Source organism: Schistocerca nitens, chromosome 4 (assembly GCF_023898315.1).
Source record: "Schistocerca nitens isolate TAMUIC-IGC-003100 chromosome 4, iqSchNite1.1, whole genome shotgun sequence".
In the NCBI taxonomy this organism is placed as follows: domain Eukaryota; kingdom Metazoa; phylum Arthropoda; class Insecta; order Orthoptera; family Acrididae; genus Schistocerca; species Schistocerca nitens.
This window is the reverse complement of record NC_064617.1, coordinates 351,313,157-351,330,522: the sequence shown is the minus strand read 5'-3', so window position 1 is coordinate 351,330,522 and position 17,366 is coordinate 351,313,157. Positions and strand designations below refer to the sequence as shown.

The 17,366-nt window shown below is 44.7% G+C and overlaps 1 protein-coding gene across 1 annotated transcript in view; it reads right to left on the bottom strand.

The window, feature by feature from the left end:
• The window catches only part of LOC126252305 (glutamate receptor ionotropic, delta-1-like), a 228,569-nt gene that overhangs the window by 72,879 nt on the left and 138,324 nt on the right, over nt 1-17,366 (bottom strand). Inside the window, exon 6 of the mRNA XM_049953187.1 lies at nt 13,498-13,709. Within this exon, the coding sequence (XP_049809144.1) occupies nt 13,498-13,709 (212 nt within the window). The remainder of the gene's footprint in view (nt 1-13,497; nt 13,710-17,366) is intronic.

Below are 17,366 nucleotides of genomic sequence, written 5' to 3'. Positions count from 1 at the left end.
CAACAACTCGCTTTAAGTCCCGTGCAGAAATATAGAGCCATGCTGCCCCTATAGCTGTTCGTAATTGCGAAAGTGTTCCCAGTGCAGGATTTTGTGCACAAACTGAGTGATGCGTCCTTCCTCTCGACACATCGAAATTAAACACATAAGCAGTTTGTACTTGCCACACACTTCTTCATTACAAACACATGCTGTTAATGAAATCAAGAGCAACACGATTATAATAAAAGGCACCTGGCCTACAGAACCAGTAGCAGTACTCAGATTGGAACATTAATGCATTTAAATGTGACAGACCCAGATCTTTCAAAATTTACTCAAGCAATTTTCAGTAATCAAAACAGTGTTCATAAAAGCCCATTAATAAAATTTAACTGACATAACTGAATGTTTCATGACTTACATCGGAACTGGCATCCATATCAAATTCTGAAACTGCTTCCATGGACTGATTTTGATCAATTGTAACAAATTAAAAGTATTATCAGATTAATGCACTCGACTTAGCTCCTCTTTAGTATTACTCACAGGTACGAGATTCACATACATTTCATGGCCAGAATATAATAATAGGATATTAAATAGTCTTAACATGGAGCAGGTACAATTTTTACGTTGAAAACTAGCGATGGACGCGAGCAGACCGAAAGGTGCTACCAGGTAGAGGAGATTCACGGACGAGAAGGTAAAATGGAACTATACTCAACTTTGGGCTATTAAGCTTCCAGAAAAGCACAACGCTCCGCCGGGGGATGGAATTGCAGGACACTAACAACGTAACCACAGACATCGATCCAGGTCCTTAAATTTCCTTCCTCCACCGTGATACCCCGATCGGAATTTGCTTGCGTCCACCACTGCCAGTTATCAGAAACATAAACACATCAGCGGCAAGCAACATTGTGGCGCATCAGATAGACAAACATATCTGCCCAACTGGTTATAAATAAACCTTTAATTATACACGGTACCAATGAACTCAAGCCGGACTAACTCAGGTGACCACTTGCCCAGTAACGGCTCTTAAAATTTGATTATGCAATTCTCTAAAACAAAGAAATAAAATAATAGCACAGGAACAGGAAATAGGAAAATTATTTCGGCCCGTTCTTGAACGTCAGGCACAGACTTACGTACTACTTGGCATGACCTCTAGCTACGCATTAAGCACGGCTTCATGTCTATTTGTTGTGCGTAGCTAGCACTCCCTTAAATACCATCAACATATCAGGCGCAGAGACCAAGTACAGTGACAAATAACTGAAACAACCAAGACAGTTTTCAGTGCACTCGGCTATTCAGTTAACGTGAACAGAACCCACCGAGAAACAATTCTACGACTGCAGTTCGTTCACTTTGACTAACATGTAACAGACGCAAAGGAAATCTGTCCTCCAAATCTCCAGGAAATCCGAGTCACCATCGGCAAGGGATCTGCATTCAAACGGCGAAACACGCCGCAGCAATAGCCCACGCTTCTTTGTCGTAACGACTCGGTCACTCGCCAGCGCCACACGTCACGGTCGCTCACCCAGCTGATACCCGAACGCCAGCCCCTGCAGAGCGCGCGCCGCAGTTAAATAGCCATTCGCCAAAAATGTGAAGAAGACAAGCTGGCATCGACAATCGACTGACTACGATCGGGATGACAATCGATGGTGACTGATGCCAGCAGCGCACCAGCTCAATGACCTCTCGATTATGTTCCACAAATGTTCGATGGGACTCATGTCGGGCAATCTGGGGGCTAAAATCATTCGCTCGAATTGTCCAGAATGTTCTTCAAACCAACTGTGAACAATTGTAGCTGGCTGACATAGCGCATTGTCATCCATAAAAATTCCATCATTGTTTGGGAACATAAAGTCCATGAATGGCAGAAAATGGTCTCCAAGTAGTCGAAAATAACCAGGACCTAGTCCATTCCATGTAGACATAGCCCGCACCATTTTGGAGCCACCACCAGCTTGTACAGTGTCTTGTTGACAACTTGTGTACACAGTTACTTGGGGTCTGCGCCCCACTTGTACCTTAACATCTGCTCTTACTAGCTGAAATCGAGACCCCTCTGACCAGGCCACGGTTATCGAGTCGTGTAGGATACAAGTGATATGGTCACGAGCCCAGGAGAGGTGCTGCAGGCGATATTGTGCTGTTAGCAAAGGCAATCGCGTCAGTGGTCTGCTGTCATAGACCATCAACGCCAAATTTCGCCGCTCTGTCCTAACGGACACGGTCATCGCACATCCCACATTGATTTATGTGGTTCTTTCACACAATTTTGCTTGTTTGTTAGTACTGACAACCCTACGCAAACACCACTAATCTCGGTCGTTAAGTGAAGGCCATCGGCCACGGCGATTCCGTGTTGAGAGATAATGCCCGAAATCTGTCATTCTCGGCACATTCCTGACGCTGTGGCTATCAGAATATTGAATCCCTAACGATTTCCGAAATAAAATGTCCCATGCATCTAGCTCCAAATACCATTCCGCGTTCAAAGTCTGTTAATTCCTTAATTAACTTTTCATAACTGGGATTCACAGTCATGTAAAATTTTTTGAAAGACATCATGTTTACGCCAGTAAACAGTCGTTCGCTGCTGTGGTTTAGTGCAAAAGTTACTAGTGATGGTGGAACAAACATGTGTATGTACACACTGTGCTGTTTTACGATATATGGAGATGTGTGCTCGCACTACTTAGCAGCGTTACGAATGTATATAACAGCAAATGACAACGACATATAAATGTGTGAGAGGGTATAAAGTTGACATGGCTTAAAGCCAAAACATCTGCACTTGATAATGGCCTAAGTCCGAAATTGCAATAGTGGAAATAAAAAGTTTAATAGTCATTGGTGTAAACATGATGTCTTTCAAAAAATCTGTTAATTTCCGTCGTGCGGCCATGGTCACTTGGGAAACATTTTCACATGAATCACCTGAGTACAAATAAAAGCTCGACCTATGCATTGCCCTTTTATACCTTGCGTACGTGATACTACTGCAATCTGTATATGTGCATATGGCCATCCTATGACTTTTGTCGCCTCAGTGTTATGTTTAACCCTTACGAGTACGCCTGTGTTCTCATTATCTTTCGACGAATGCCGTAGTGCTAGAATCCCCACTTCCACAATAAAGCACAACGTAACACCCACACTGTGGATGGACACCACGAGCACGTCCGGCAGCACGAGTTCGCCCCCGCCATGTGTGTACGCCGTTCCTTGCGGACTGGGCAGTCGACGTTCTCATCACACAGTTTAGTGAAAAAAATACGAGCTGAATGAATACCGGATTAGATTTTCTAGTGGATTCAATACTTCCTTGCAAGTAAAATTTAACATGTAGCTCTGAACGGAATAAAATCGACAGATGTAAAGGCAATTTTGGCAGTGTCCCAAGGAAGTTTCATAGGACCGTTATTGTTTACAGTGAATACAAACAATCTAGTAGAAAGTGTCGAAAGCTCTTTAAGACTGTTCACAGACGATGCGGTTGTCTATAAGAAAGTGCTAAAAGGAACTCGTTAAACTTCGGTTACACGATAAATCAGTCTAATCTAAAAGCCGTAAATTCAACTAAATACCTAGGTATTACAATTACGAACAACTTAAATTGGAAGGAACACATAGAAAATGTTATGAGGAAGGCTAACCAAAGACTGCGTTTTATTGGCAGGGCACTTAGAAAATGTAACAGACCTACTAAGGAAACTGCTTGCACTACGCTTGTTCGTCCTCTTTTAGAATACTGCTGCGCGGTGTGCGATCCTTAGCAGATAGGACTGATGGAGTACATCGAGAAAGTTCAAAGAAAGGCAGCACGTTTTGTCACAGAAATGATACAGGATGTGGGATGGACATCATTAAAAGAAAGGCGTTTTTCGTTGTGACGGAATCTTCTCACGAAATTCCAATCACCAACTTTCTCCTCCGAATGCGAAAATATTTATTGAACCGACTTACATAGGGAGGAACGATCACCAAGATAAAATAAGGGAAATCAGAGCTCGTACGGAAAAATATAGGTGTTCATTCTTTCTGCGCGCTATACGAGATTGGGATAATAGAGAATTGTGAAGGTGGTTCGATGAACCCTCTGCCAGGCACTTAAATGTCATTTGCAGAGTATCCATGTAGATGTAGATGTAGAAGAAAGTAGCAACGCCAGAAGACAGTATCAATTTGCAGAATGACCTACTGATGAATGATGCAGGCTCTGGCAGTTGACACTGAGCGTAAGTAAATTTAACAAAATGTGTGTACACAGGAAAAGAAATCTACTGCTGTACAACTACGTTGTTGATGACAAATTGCTGGAAATTGTATGCATCGTAAAGTATCTATGAGTTACTATCTAGAGCGACCTTAAGTGAAACGACCACATAAAACAAATAGTGGGAAAAGCAGATGCCAGACTGATGTTCCAAGGAAGGATCTTACGGAAACGTAACTCATTCGCAAAAGAAGTGGCTTACAAGGCGCTTGTTCGACCGATTCTTGAGACTTGTCCATCAATCGGAGAACATTACCCGGTATGACAGATAAAAGACAGAGAAAATCCAATGAAGAGCGGCACCTTTCGTCACGGGGTCGTTTGATCAGCGCGAGAGTGTTACAGAGATGCTAAATAAACCCCTGTGGCAGACGCTACAAGAGAGGCATCAAGGATAGTGCAGAGGTTTACTATTGAAATTACGAGGGAAGAGTCCGTCAACATACGAGGCGTGTTTTTTTAAGTAAGTACCGTTTTGAAATTAAAAAAAAAATGTGCTAAGATATCTCAATAATTTTATTTTTACATGAAAGCCTGTACCTTAATCTACTTTTCTACATAATTTCCGTCAATATTGAGGCACCTGTCATAACGTTGTACCAGTTTCTAAATACCCTCCTCATCGAAGTCTGCCGCCTGACTTGTTAACCACTGCATCACCACTGTTTTGACTTCGTCATCGTGTGAAAGACGCTGACCGCCCAGGTGTTTCTTCAAGTGCAGGAACAGATGGTAGTCAGTGGGCGCAAGATCGGGACTGTACGGAGGATGATCTAGACGTTCCCATCGAAAAGATGTGATGAGATCTTTGGTCTGATTCGCCACATGCGGACGGGCATTGTCTTTCAGCAAAACGATGCCCTTACTCGCCACGTCTTTTGTTCTGAATTGAACGGCGCAGATTGTGCAATGTCTTGCAGTAAGCTGCAGCATTAATTGTCCCATTAAGAGGCTTAAATTCCACAAGCAATACTCCTTTTCTGTCCCAAAAAACTGTGCACATGATTTTCCGGGCAGAAATTATTTGCTTAAACTTCACTTTTCTGGGTGAATCTGAATGCTGCCATTCCATGGACTGTTGCTTTGATTCTGATATGATGTAGGCCACCCATGTTTCATCGCCCGTCTGTTTTCTCTCACCTTATTGTCCACTTCTTCACCAAACTTTCATTAACGGCCGAAGGACGCCCACTCCGTTGTTCATCATGCACATTTGTGCGGCCATCTTTAAATGATCTCACCCACTTTATTACCATTCCATCGCTCATAATGTTTTCTCCGTAAACTGCACAGATCTCGCAATGAATATTGATCGCTTTTAGTCCTTTACCACTAAGAAATCTTATAACAGCCTGTACTTTACAGTCGACGGGACTCACGATTATCGGAGGCATCTCAAACACTCAGTACACAACGTAAACAAGGAAGAATCACACTGTAATGGCGTCAGTGCGTAGACAACAGATGTAGGTACCCAGTGCGCATGCGCGGAACGTCGACCGCAGCGCTGTGGCCGCGGAGTGGCAAAACGGTGCTTTCTTAAAAAACACGCCTCATATTACTTCCTCCCACATACATCTCGCGAAATGACCACGACGAGAAAATCCCAGAAATTAGAGCTGGTACAGAAGTAGACCGGCAATCACCCTTCCTATGCGCCTTTCACGAGTGGAACAGGTAAGCGGGGTCAGTCAGTGGACCAGGAGTAACCTCTGCCAACCACTGTCAGGTAGCTTGCAGGATATTGATGTAGTTACAGATGTAGGAAACAAAATGATGTGATTCTTCAGTTCATCCTGGAGTATTTGTAGATCGAACAGTTCACGGGTGTACTGCCGATTCGTAGTGTCCAACGGGCACAATTATTTCGGTGATCAGAAATGTCGCCGTCGTCGGGTGCGCTGACGAAATGAGCTCCTGAGGGCGCGTGGCCGGCTTATGTATCTTGCCCTCGCGAGCCGCTCCGTTCGCTGCCTGCGTCCGCGACAGCTCGTCGGTAGTCGGGGAAATGCTACCGTCGGCGTCTGTGATTGCATTGATGTAAGTTCTCAGTCCGCTCTGGTAGCAAGGTTGTTTTGTTTGCTGAGGGTCTTCTTAATTAAACTCACTGCTGCTTCCCAAGTCTTGCTAAGATTATAGCCGCAATCTCAGTTGATGAAATCGTCCCTGGTGAGAATAACGTCTAACGACGCTGTCCCAGTATTTGGAAGTCTGGGCCAAGATCCAGCTACATTCGTATTCAGTCGCGTGATTCTAGGACAAACAGTGTTCTGCGACCACTGACTTGTTGGGATACATCAGTTGAGGGTGCCTCTTGTGTTCTCGGCAACGATCTTCGAAGGTGCGCACTGTCGGTCCAAAATACATCTTCCCACATTCACATCGAATCTTGTATACGCCGGCCTTCCACAAGCTGAGATCATCTTTGAGGCCTCCCAGTAATGCTCGTGTTTTATTGAGCGCGTAAAAGGCAGTTTTTACTCGGTGCTTCATCAATATGCGCCCGATTTTTCCCTACAGCGCGCCAGTGCACGGTATAAATGCACTAACTGCCCCTTCTCTCATGGCTTCTTCCGTTTTCATAGGTTTTACTGTTGTTGTGGGGCGGAGAGCGCGCCTGGTCTGCCACTCTAGGTGAGCGTTTTTCCGGAATACAGTTCTGAGGTGTTCCAGCTCCTGGGGCAGACTGCGTCTGAAATAGTGCGCGCCCTACGTACTAATGTCTGTAGTACCCCGTTTCTATGCGAAGATGGTGCGAACTGTCTACATGCAAATGTAGGTCAGTCTGCGTTCTTTTCCGATACACAACGTGGCACAGAATGCCATCAGCTCTTCTCTACAGTGACGTCCAGGAATTGTAATCTTTCTTCTGCTTCGGTGTCCATAGTACATTTGATGTTGGGATATATGGAGTTCAAACGTGTACGGAAGTCAAGGACTTTGTCCCTTCCATGGTGCCATATGACGAACGTGTCATCCAAATAACGGCAAAACACGTGGGTTTCCATTTGGATGACGCCAGGGCTTCCTCCTTGAAGGGCTCCATAGATAAATTCGCGACCACAGGCGAGAGTGCGCATATGATTGCGACTTCTTCCTTTTGTTCCAATACACAGAAAGAACGTGGATGTCAGGACATGGCTGAAAAAGTCGGTGCTCTCCTCGTCAAGTTACTGACCAATAAGCTCTAGTGACTCTCGTAGAGGTGCCCTGGTGAATATCAAAACGACGTCATAACTCAGCAGAATATCTTGAGTCTTTCACCCTGAAGGTGTCGAGCTGTTTTACAAAATCTACACAACTACGGATATGACGAGTGCATTTACTACAAAGAATATTTAGGAAAAAAAGAGAGAACACAGGATGCCGGCCGGAGTGGCTGAGCGGTTCTAGGCGCGTCAGTCTGGAACCGCGCGACCGCTACGGTCGCAGGTTCGAATCCTGCCTCGGGCATGGATGTGTGTGATGTCCTTAGGTTAGTTAGGTTTAAGTAGTTCTAAGTTCTAGGGGACTGATGACCTCAGATGTTAAGTCCCATAGTGCTCAGAGCCATTTGAACCAAGAACACAGGATGGTACACAAAGACATGCAAAAAACACGAACTCACACATAAAATCACATCTGCGAGGAGTGGCTGCGCGGTTAGAGGCGCCATGTCACAGATTGCGCGGCCTCTCCCGCCAGAGGTTCGAGTCGTCCCTCGGACATGGGTGTGTGTATTGGTCTTAGCATAAGTTAGTTTAAGTAGTGTGTAAGTCTAGGGACCGATGACCTCAGCTGTTTGGTCCCTTAGGAATTCACACACACACACACACACACACACACACGCACGCACGCACACACAACTCACACATAAAATCACCATCATATTCAAAAGACAGGACGTAAACATAGCATACACAACAGACAGTTCTATCCACAAATATACCCCAAAACTGACAGAAGACCTAGACAAGTTTCCAGAATGAGATTTTCACACTGCAGCGGAGTGTGCGCTGATATGAAACTTCCTGGCAGATTAAAACTGTGTGCCCGACCGAGACTCGGGACCTTTGCCTTTCGCGGGCAAGTGCTCTACCATCCGAGCTACCGAAGCACGACTCACGCCCGGTACTCATAGCTTTACTTCTGCCAGTATCTCGTCTCCTACCTTCCAAACACAAGGCAAAGGTCCCGAGTTCGAGTCTCGGTCGGGCACACAGTTTTAATCTGCCAGGAAGTTTCACCTAGACAAGTACCAGAAAGCAGGTATATGTCAACATAGTGTAAACTTTGTGATGGCAGATAGATATTTCAAACAGTCAGAACATTTGATGTCAGATGCAGAGAGCACATGACAGCCTGGAAGTATGGGACAAACCTTTCCACATTTACAGAACATCTAAAAGAACACAATCACAAACCAGCCTCTAGAGAAGAAGGCACGAAAAAACCTAGAATCAACAATAATCAAAGCCTTGAAACCCTGCAAGAAAATTACCACATACAGAAAAAAAGCAGAAAGGAAAACCCTGTTGAATGATCAAGTATGCATGACAAACGTAAACCAGAACTCATATCACCTGCACACCAAACATTCTCTGACAGCTATTACACTGATACTCAACAAAGCAGAAAAAAAACTGTGTTGAATGACCAAGTACGCATGACAAACGTAAACCAGAATTCAAATCACCTGAACATCAAACCTTTCAACCACTCTCTGACAGCTCTTACACTGATAAGAAAAAAATGGTTCAAATCGCTCTGAGCACTATGCGGTTTAACTTCTGAGGTCATCAGTCGCCTAGAACTTAGAACTAATTAAACCTAACTAACCTAAGGACATCACACACATCCATGCCCGAGGCAGGATTCGAACCTGCGACCGGAGCGGTCGCTCGGCTCCAGACTGTAGCGCCTAGAACCGCACGGCCACTCCGGCCGGCAGGTTTCTACAACTCGCCTGCATAACCAAGCACACACACACACACACACATACAAACACAAAAACACACACACACACAAAATCGTACATGTACGCTCTTTCTTTTTCTTACGCACACACCCACCCACCCACACCCACCCACCCACCCACCCACTCACACACACACACACACACACACACACACACACAGATATAAACAGAACAGAATTGAATAAACATTAGTTTTCTGCATATACTTCGTCAGGCTGGCAATATGTACGTAAACAAATGAAACTGGATGAGACATAAAGTGAACACACAGTAGTTACAACTTTAAATCATAGTTTTCGGTAAAATATCTACAACTAGTGAAAGAAGACTAATAGCGATCCACAGCAATGAGGGTAAACAATACGAAAATTGTGAATAAACAAGTTCGTAACATAAAAATGCTCTTATGTTTCGTAAGCGAAGTTATAGTGCTACCTCCAGCATGTGACCAGATGAGAGGAATCGCAATTGCCAACCAAAAACGCGAAGAACTGTAAGTAATCATTTATTTATGTTAAAAAGTAAGATGAGAACTATTTTATAATCTCCAGATATCACATGTCGAAGCAAAACTGTATCATTCTAGATTATACCGAAGAAGCCTTAAAGTAAAACGCGAATCGCGCCTGGAAGAACTAAAATATATTGCAGTATGAAAAGGAGGTTTTTACTTACAAGAAATGACTGCAATATCCGAAAAATTGGACGTTTTATTCAAGACAAGAAGCTTCACCAGTTGAGCGAGTCAATAATACGTTGGACCACCTCTGGCCCTTGTACAAGTAGTCGTTCAGCTTGGCACTGATTGATAGAGTTGTTGGAAGTCCTCCTGGAGGATATCGTAAAAAATTCTGTCCAATTGGCGCATTAGATCATCAAAATTGCGAGATGGTTGAGGGCCCTGCCCATAATGTTCCAAACGTTCTCAATTGGGGAGAGATCTGGCAACCTTGATGACCAAGCTAGTGTTTGGCGAACACCAAGTCAAGCAGTACAAACCCTCGCCAAGAACAGGCTGGCATTACTGAAATGTAAGAGGTAAGGGTGCTGCAAGGGCGTCGGGAATGACAACTGAAGGGGTCTTGCTGTGAAACGAAATGGCACCCTAGATCATCACTCCATGTTGTCGGGCCGTATGGCGGGCGATAGTCAAGTTGATATCCCACCGCCGTCTGAGGAGTCTCCAGACACGTCTTTGCTGGTCATCGGTGTTCAGTTCGAAACGGGACTCATCACTGAAGAAAATTCTACTCCAGTCAGTGAGAGTCCAGGTCGAAGACGTGTGTGGAGATGCCCCGAACAGCGGTGAGACGCCAGCCTCACCATCGCCCGCCGCACAGTCCAACAACTGGCAGTGATAGTCTATGGTGTCATTTCTTCAGTACAAAATATATTTTTTTAGACTGGAAAAGAAGTAATTATTGAGAATATTTCTCTTTAAGAACAGTGGTTTATTTTACTTAAAAATGAACATGAACAGTCACAACCGCAAGAATCTTCTTTCTTTAATGATGATATTGGTTTCGGTTTGTTTTAGACCTCCTTCAGACGTGCCACTGAAATACGAGGGCAGTTCAATAAGTAATGCAACACATTTTTTTTCTGAAACAGGGGTTGTTTTATTCAGCATTGAAATACACCAGATTATTCCCCAATCTTTTAGCTACACAACACTATTTTTCAACGTAATCTCCATTCAATGCTACGGCCTTACGCCACCTTGAAATGAGGGCCTGTATGCCTGCACGGTACCATTCCACTGGTCGATGTCGGAGCCAACGTCGTATTGCATCAATAACTTCTTCATCATCCGCGTAGTGCCTCCCACGGATTGCGTCCTTCATTGGGCCAAACATATGGAAATCCGACGGTGCGAGATCGGGGCTGTAGGGTGCATGAGGAAGAACAGTCCACTGAAGTTTTGTGAGCTCCTCTCGGGTACGAAGACTTGTGTGAGGTCTTGCGTTGTCATGAAGAAGGAGAAGTTCGTTCAGATATTTTTGCCTACGAACACGCTGAAGTCGTTTCTTCAATTTCTGAAGAGTAGCACAATACACTTCAGAGTTGATTGTTTGACCATGGGGAAGGACATCGAACAGAATAACCCCTTCAGCGTCCCAGAAGACTGTAACCATGACTTTACCGCCTGAGGGTATGGCTTTAAACTTTTTCTTGGTAGGGGAGTGGGTGTGGCGCCACTCCATTGATTACCGTTTTGTTTCAGGTTCAAAGTGATGAACCCATGTTTCATCGCCTGTAACAATCTTTGACAAGAAATTGTCACCTTCAGCCACATGACAAGCAAGCAATTCCGCACAGATGGTTCTCCTTTGCTCTTTATGGTGTTCGGTTAGACAACGAGGGACCCAGCGGGAACAAACCTTTGAATATCCCAACTGGTGAACAATTGTGACAGCACTACCAACAGAGATGTCAAGTTGAGCACTGAGTTGTTTGATGGTGATCCGTCGATCATCTCGAACGAGTGTGTTCGCACGCTCCGCCATTGCAGGAGTCACAGCTGTGCACGGCCGGCCCGCACGCGGGAGATCAGACAGTCAAGCTTGACCTTGCGGCGATGATGACACACGCTTTGCCCAACGACTCACCGTGCTTTTGTCCACTGCCAGATCACCGTAGACATTCTGCAAGCGCCTATGAATATCTGAGATGCCCTGGTTTTCCGCCAAAAGAAACTCGATCACTGCCCGTTGTTTGCAACGCACATCCGTTACAGACGCCATTTTAACAGCTCCGTACAGCGCTGCCACCTGTCGGAAGTCAATGAAACTATACGAGACGAAGCGGGAATGTTTGAAAATATTCCACAAGAAATTTCCGGTTTTTTCAACCAAAATTGGCCGAGAAAAAAATGTGTTGCATTACTTATTGAACTGCCCTCGTATGTACATTAGAGGGATGTAATAATAGAGAAAATACATCTTACATAACAAGTAATAAAAGACGAAATTATACCATGATGGTAGACGATGGTGGTGAACGGAGCAGGCGCTACGACTCCGCAAACGCTAATTGCTAAGCAGGCTCTCTCACCTTTCAACGTTCCTCTCCTTGGGGAAGTATATTGAGGAGTTTGTAGCCTGTTGGCTTTTACTCCACAGTGCGTGTTGTGAGTGTGTGATTGTCTTTGACTGTTTTGGCTGTCTGAGTGTTGTGTTGGTGTTCTGGTGGTGTCTAGTACTTGTCTGAGGTTGGCGAGATGTTGGGTGTTCTAAGGATTAAGGATTGGTGTTAGGATTTGGGGATTTTTGGGATTTTTCTCTTTGACTTAGTCGTTGAAGATGGTCATGGTGCGTTTGTGCTTGTCACGGGACATGTCATACCGACCTAGGGACTGGATAAGGTTATTTCCAGATCTGGAAGAGCTCTCATAGAAAGCCCTTGCCAGATCCTGGAATCTTTCTTTGAGGAGTGGGATTTCGGCAGCGGCGTGCAGATCGTCCGTGGGGAATCCCGTGGGTAGGTGCAGTGCCCTCCCTCAGGGCGCGGTTCTGCAGCCTCTGGAGTTTGTCCAGGTGCTGCTTTGCCGCGTATCCCCAGACAGGGCACGCATACTCTATTAAATATAACAGATTGACTATGTATGTATAAATGATAACCTATCATAATCTGTTGTGAAAACCTCGTTAGCCATCTGTGGGGATTTATCGCAACTGGTAAATCGTATGGCAGCAAAGATAGCGGTTGAGCGAAGGTAATGGTTCCTTGGAGACGCCGTGGTCATATCGATACGCGCCATCCAGCAGAAGAGGATCTGAGAGCTGCAACATCGACTAGATACGTGCTGGCATGCAAGTCGACATGTAGAAATGCAGCAGTAGTGCTAGTGAAAATACTGCTTGACCGACGCCGTTATTTATCATCGAAGCGGCGTGAAGATGACAATGTGCAGACTCCGCAGGAGCCGATTTCAAAGTTGCGACAGCGATTAGTTGTTACCAACTATTGGCATGCAAGTAAGACGACTGCCGTAATACATCTACATCCCTGTAATTCTATTGTGTGTACATATTTCATTGGTAGGTCTGGAGAAGGTCTAAAACAGACCGAAACTGGCAACCTCATAAAAAAAGAAGATTCTGGCGTTTCTGATTACTCATGTTCATTTTTGAAACAAAACAAAACCAAAAGAAGAAGAAGAAAACTGTTAGGTAATCCTTGGTTGTAATTTTCTCCTACAACGTTGTGATACCGTCACGATTAAATATTAGGAAAACTTGAAGGGCGGCCGTCGTACCTTGTGCGCAGATGATGCCGTAGACGGCCATGAAGGCGTCCGTGAGGGAGCAGCGGCAGTGGTGGTGCCTGAGGCGGCAGTTGAGGGTGAGCATGAGGGCGGAGCAGACGACGGTGGCGCCGATGGCCAACCACAGCCGCGCCGAGAACGGCACCAGGAACGACGCCAGGTCCGTGGACAGCGAGGGCAGCGCGCGGATGTACACCGAGTACCTGCCGCACACCACCGGCCGGCTTTATTCGGCGCAAACACTAGCGAAGCCCGCAGTTGCCGAATACTGGGCGACAATTATTGAACTGTATGCAATAAAAGCGTCATAACTTCTGAACGGTTTGCTTTAGGGCGTTCAAACTGCACTGTTGGCCGTGGAGCATGATGGGTACGAGTATGCGCATGCGCACTCCACTTGTTGTTGTCGGCTATTTGCACGTGAAAATGCCACGGTACACCGTGCCTGAGCGTTTAGCGCTCGTGAGGGCCCAGTATGCGAGCAATAACAGCCCAACTGCGGCTCAAAGGAAGTTTGCGACCGAGTTCAAGCTGAACACAACCCGTCCAATTGTACTAACAATCAAGAATTTGATTCGCTAGTCGGAGAGAACGGGTAATCTTCGTGATGACAATGCTGGCAAGGGTGAAAACTCTTGAAAACATCGAGAAGACACGTGCTGTGTTTCAGTCAGCCCCAGGAAATGGATCAGACGAGCTTCACAACAGGTGGGAATCAACCGGCAGACACTGCGAGAAATTGCTGTTGAAGACCTGCTTCTCTTCCCATACAAAATTCAAACCCATCAGCCATATCCATTAAGCCTCAGGGCCATGAAACAGCGGTTGCGTTTTGCCAATACTTTTGCCAAAGAATTGACGAACAGGACTTTGATGTGAATATGGTTTGGTTTAGCGACGAAGCCCACTTTCATTTGAATAGGTTCGTCGATAAGTAAACTGACCTATTTGGGAGACTGGGAATCTGCAGTCTCTTCACCCTCAACGGGTGACTGAGCGTTTCCAATGTCCAGTCACGGAATAATTGGTGCAATATTCCTTGACGGCATGGTGACTACCGAACGGTGCGTGAAGGTTTTGGAAGATGGTTTTCTCCCCATTATCCAAAGTGACCTTTATTTCGGCAAGATTTGGTTCATGCGAGACGGAGCTCGATCCCATCGATGCAGGAGAGTGTTTCATGACCTGGAGAAGAACTTTGGGGACCACATTCTGACTCTGGGGTACCCAGAGCCCACTGTCATGGGCCTCGATTGGCCGCCATATTCTCCAGATCTGAACACGTGCGACACCTTTTTGTGGTGCTGTCTTAAAGGCAAGGTGTCCAGCAATAACCCCAAAACCATTGCTGGGCTCAAAACAGCCATTCAGGAGGTCATCGACAGCATCGATGTTCCGACACTTCAACGGATCTTGCAGAATTTCGCTATTCGTCTCCGCCACATTATCGCTAATCATGGTAGTAATATCGAATACGTCATAACCTAAATCTGTAGTGACGTTTACACGGCAAATGAGTAGCGCACATGCTATAGTTTGTAACTAATTTAGGTTTTTTTTTCAAATAGTTCAATAATTGTCGCCCTGTGTGTATGGAAATCGCATGTACGTCCTTATCTGCTTCTCAGCCCTCTCTCTATCCATCTCGTCGTGCCCCTTCTCTTTGTCCACCTGCTCCTCTAACCTCTCTGTCCATCACTTCCTCCCCTCTTTCTCTGTCCACCTCCTCCTCCCTCCCCTCTGCCCACCTCCTATTCCCCCTCTCTCTGACATTGAGCCTTCTTTATTGGTACTGCAAACGAAACCTTGATTGGGAACTGAACTTGCTCAAAACGAATGGCTATATAGATTGGGACCATTGATATAAAGGATTTGAGACAGACCTCTCCAGCTGATGGGTCTGTTAGCACAGAAAAATTAGCCCGAATGAAGGCCGCGCCGGCCAATAAATACGCACAAGCTGGAAATAATTTTATTCGACGCTAGGCGTCCCAAAAAATAGTTAAATGAGTTTGCGACAGTTTCTGGCTTGTGCTAAGCTTTTGAGGGTCTCATTTTTTTCAGTTTTTCGTTACAGAAAATTACCGATACACTAAAAGAAAGGGGCCTAAAATTTAGCGTAGAGTGATCTACTTAGAAGTTAAAATCAATTCAGCCGTTTAACAACAATCGACCGTCAAAGATCGGCAGTTTTTAACAACTCGTCAGAAAAGTGACTTATGTGCGTGTTCCAACGTCTGTACCTCGAAAACCACTACTGAAAAAAATGGTTCAAATGGCTCTAAGCACTATGGGACTTAACATCTGAGGTCATCAGTCCCCTAGACTTAGAGCTACTTAAACCTAACTAAGGACATCACACATATCCATGTCCGAGTCCCGCGACCGTAGCAGCAGCGCGGTCCCAGACTGAAGCGCCTAGAACCTACTCCAAATGACAAGGGTCATTCTTGAAAGTTGTAGAGCATATAATTCTGCGTACAAAGAGCTCCTAAATTATAAAATTAATTATTATTTGGGATTACTAACGTCGATTAAAATTATTTCCAGCTTGTGCGTATTTATTGGCCACCAAAATTCTAATTTGCCTACACTATGTGATGAAAGTAGCTCCAATGACAATATGTCGGATAGATTTTATATACGAGCTGGTAGGATTACAAATTTGTTTAAAGCTTTGCTCAAGGAGAAAGAATATCTGCGTGAAAGAAAACGAAATCGCATAGTTTCAGAGGACAGCACAGCTCAAAGTTTTTCTCTCGCAATCGGTTTTAATGGAAAACCTCTCTATTGTTTTTTTACAGTATTCTGTAAAAGTTGAAATAAATCAGGTAAGAACTTTCCCAAATCTTTGCTTATAACGGTTTCATATTTATATAATTTACGTATTTATATATTACAAAATACGTAGCCTATTAGCGTCCAAATGTTTGTTAGAGTACCATGTAAAAAATTAAAAATTTAAAGTAAATCGGTATATGTAACCAATATTTAAAAAGTGTGTAGCCTATGTCCGTCCGAAGTCTAGTAGACTATCGTATAAAAAATCGTATATATATTAAAAACGCAGCCAGTGTCCATCGGAACGTCTATTAGAGCATTAAGTAAAAGTCTGAAGTAAATCGGTCAAGAACGTTTCGAGGTATTTGCTAACATCATTTCTATTTACAAAAATTTGTAGCCTATGTCTGTGTGAATGTTTACTGGAGTCTCGTGTAGGAAAATGAACTAAACTTATCTAGATTTTTGGTAACAACGTTAAACGCCTTGTATTTATGTAGTAGTATAGATTTCAGTGATACCAATCGCGTTTTATAGAGGACGTTCCTACCTGGCCGTAGCCGAGATGGCCGAGGCACTCTTGAGCTGTGGGCTTCGATCAGAGTTAGCCAGCTAGGATTCTGATGATGAGAGGGATCTTTATCAGATGAAGTTTGCTTAAAAAATAACCAGACTGAAGTTTTAACCGACAAACAGTGCGGGCATCAAGGTCAAACCCTACACTGCCGAGTCAGGTGAGATCTCCCCTCTCTATTTCCACGACTCGTTCACGAATTTACCCGTCAGGCGGACCGAGGCCTTCGTTTGCGTCAGATCGTATGCTCGCAGCCCGTCGAGAAAACGTTTAGTGTTTTGAAAGAGCAAGGGATTATTTGGAAAATTTTAGTTAAACTTGGAAAGTCCAGCACAGAAGCCCATTCTTTGTTGAAAGAAGTGCACGATGATGAATGTCTTTCACGGACTCAAGTTTTCATGTAGTTTAAGAGGCTGTAACAGGTACGAGGAAAGACTGAAGATGACTCACGTCCAGGGCGACTCTCAACATCAACAACAGATGAAGACATTGGAAAACTGGAGAT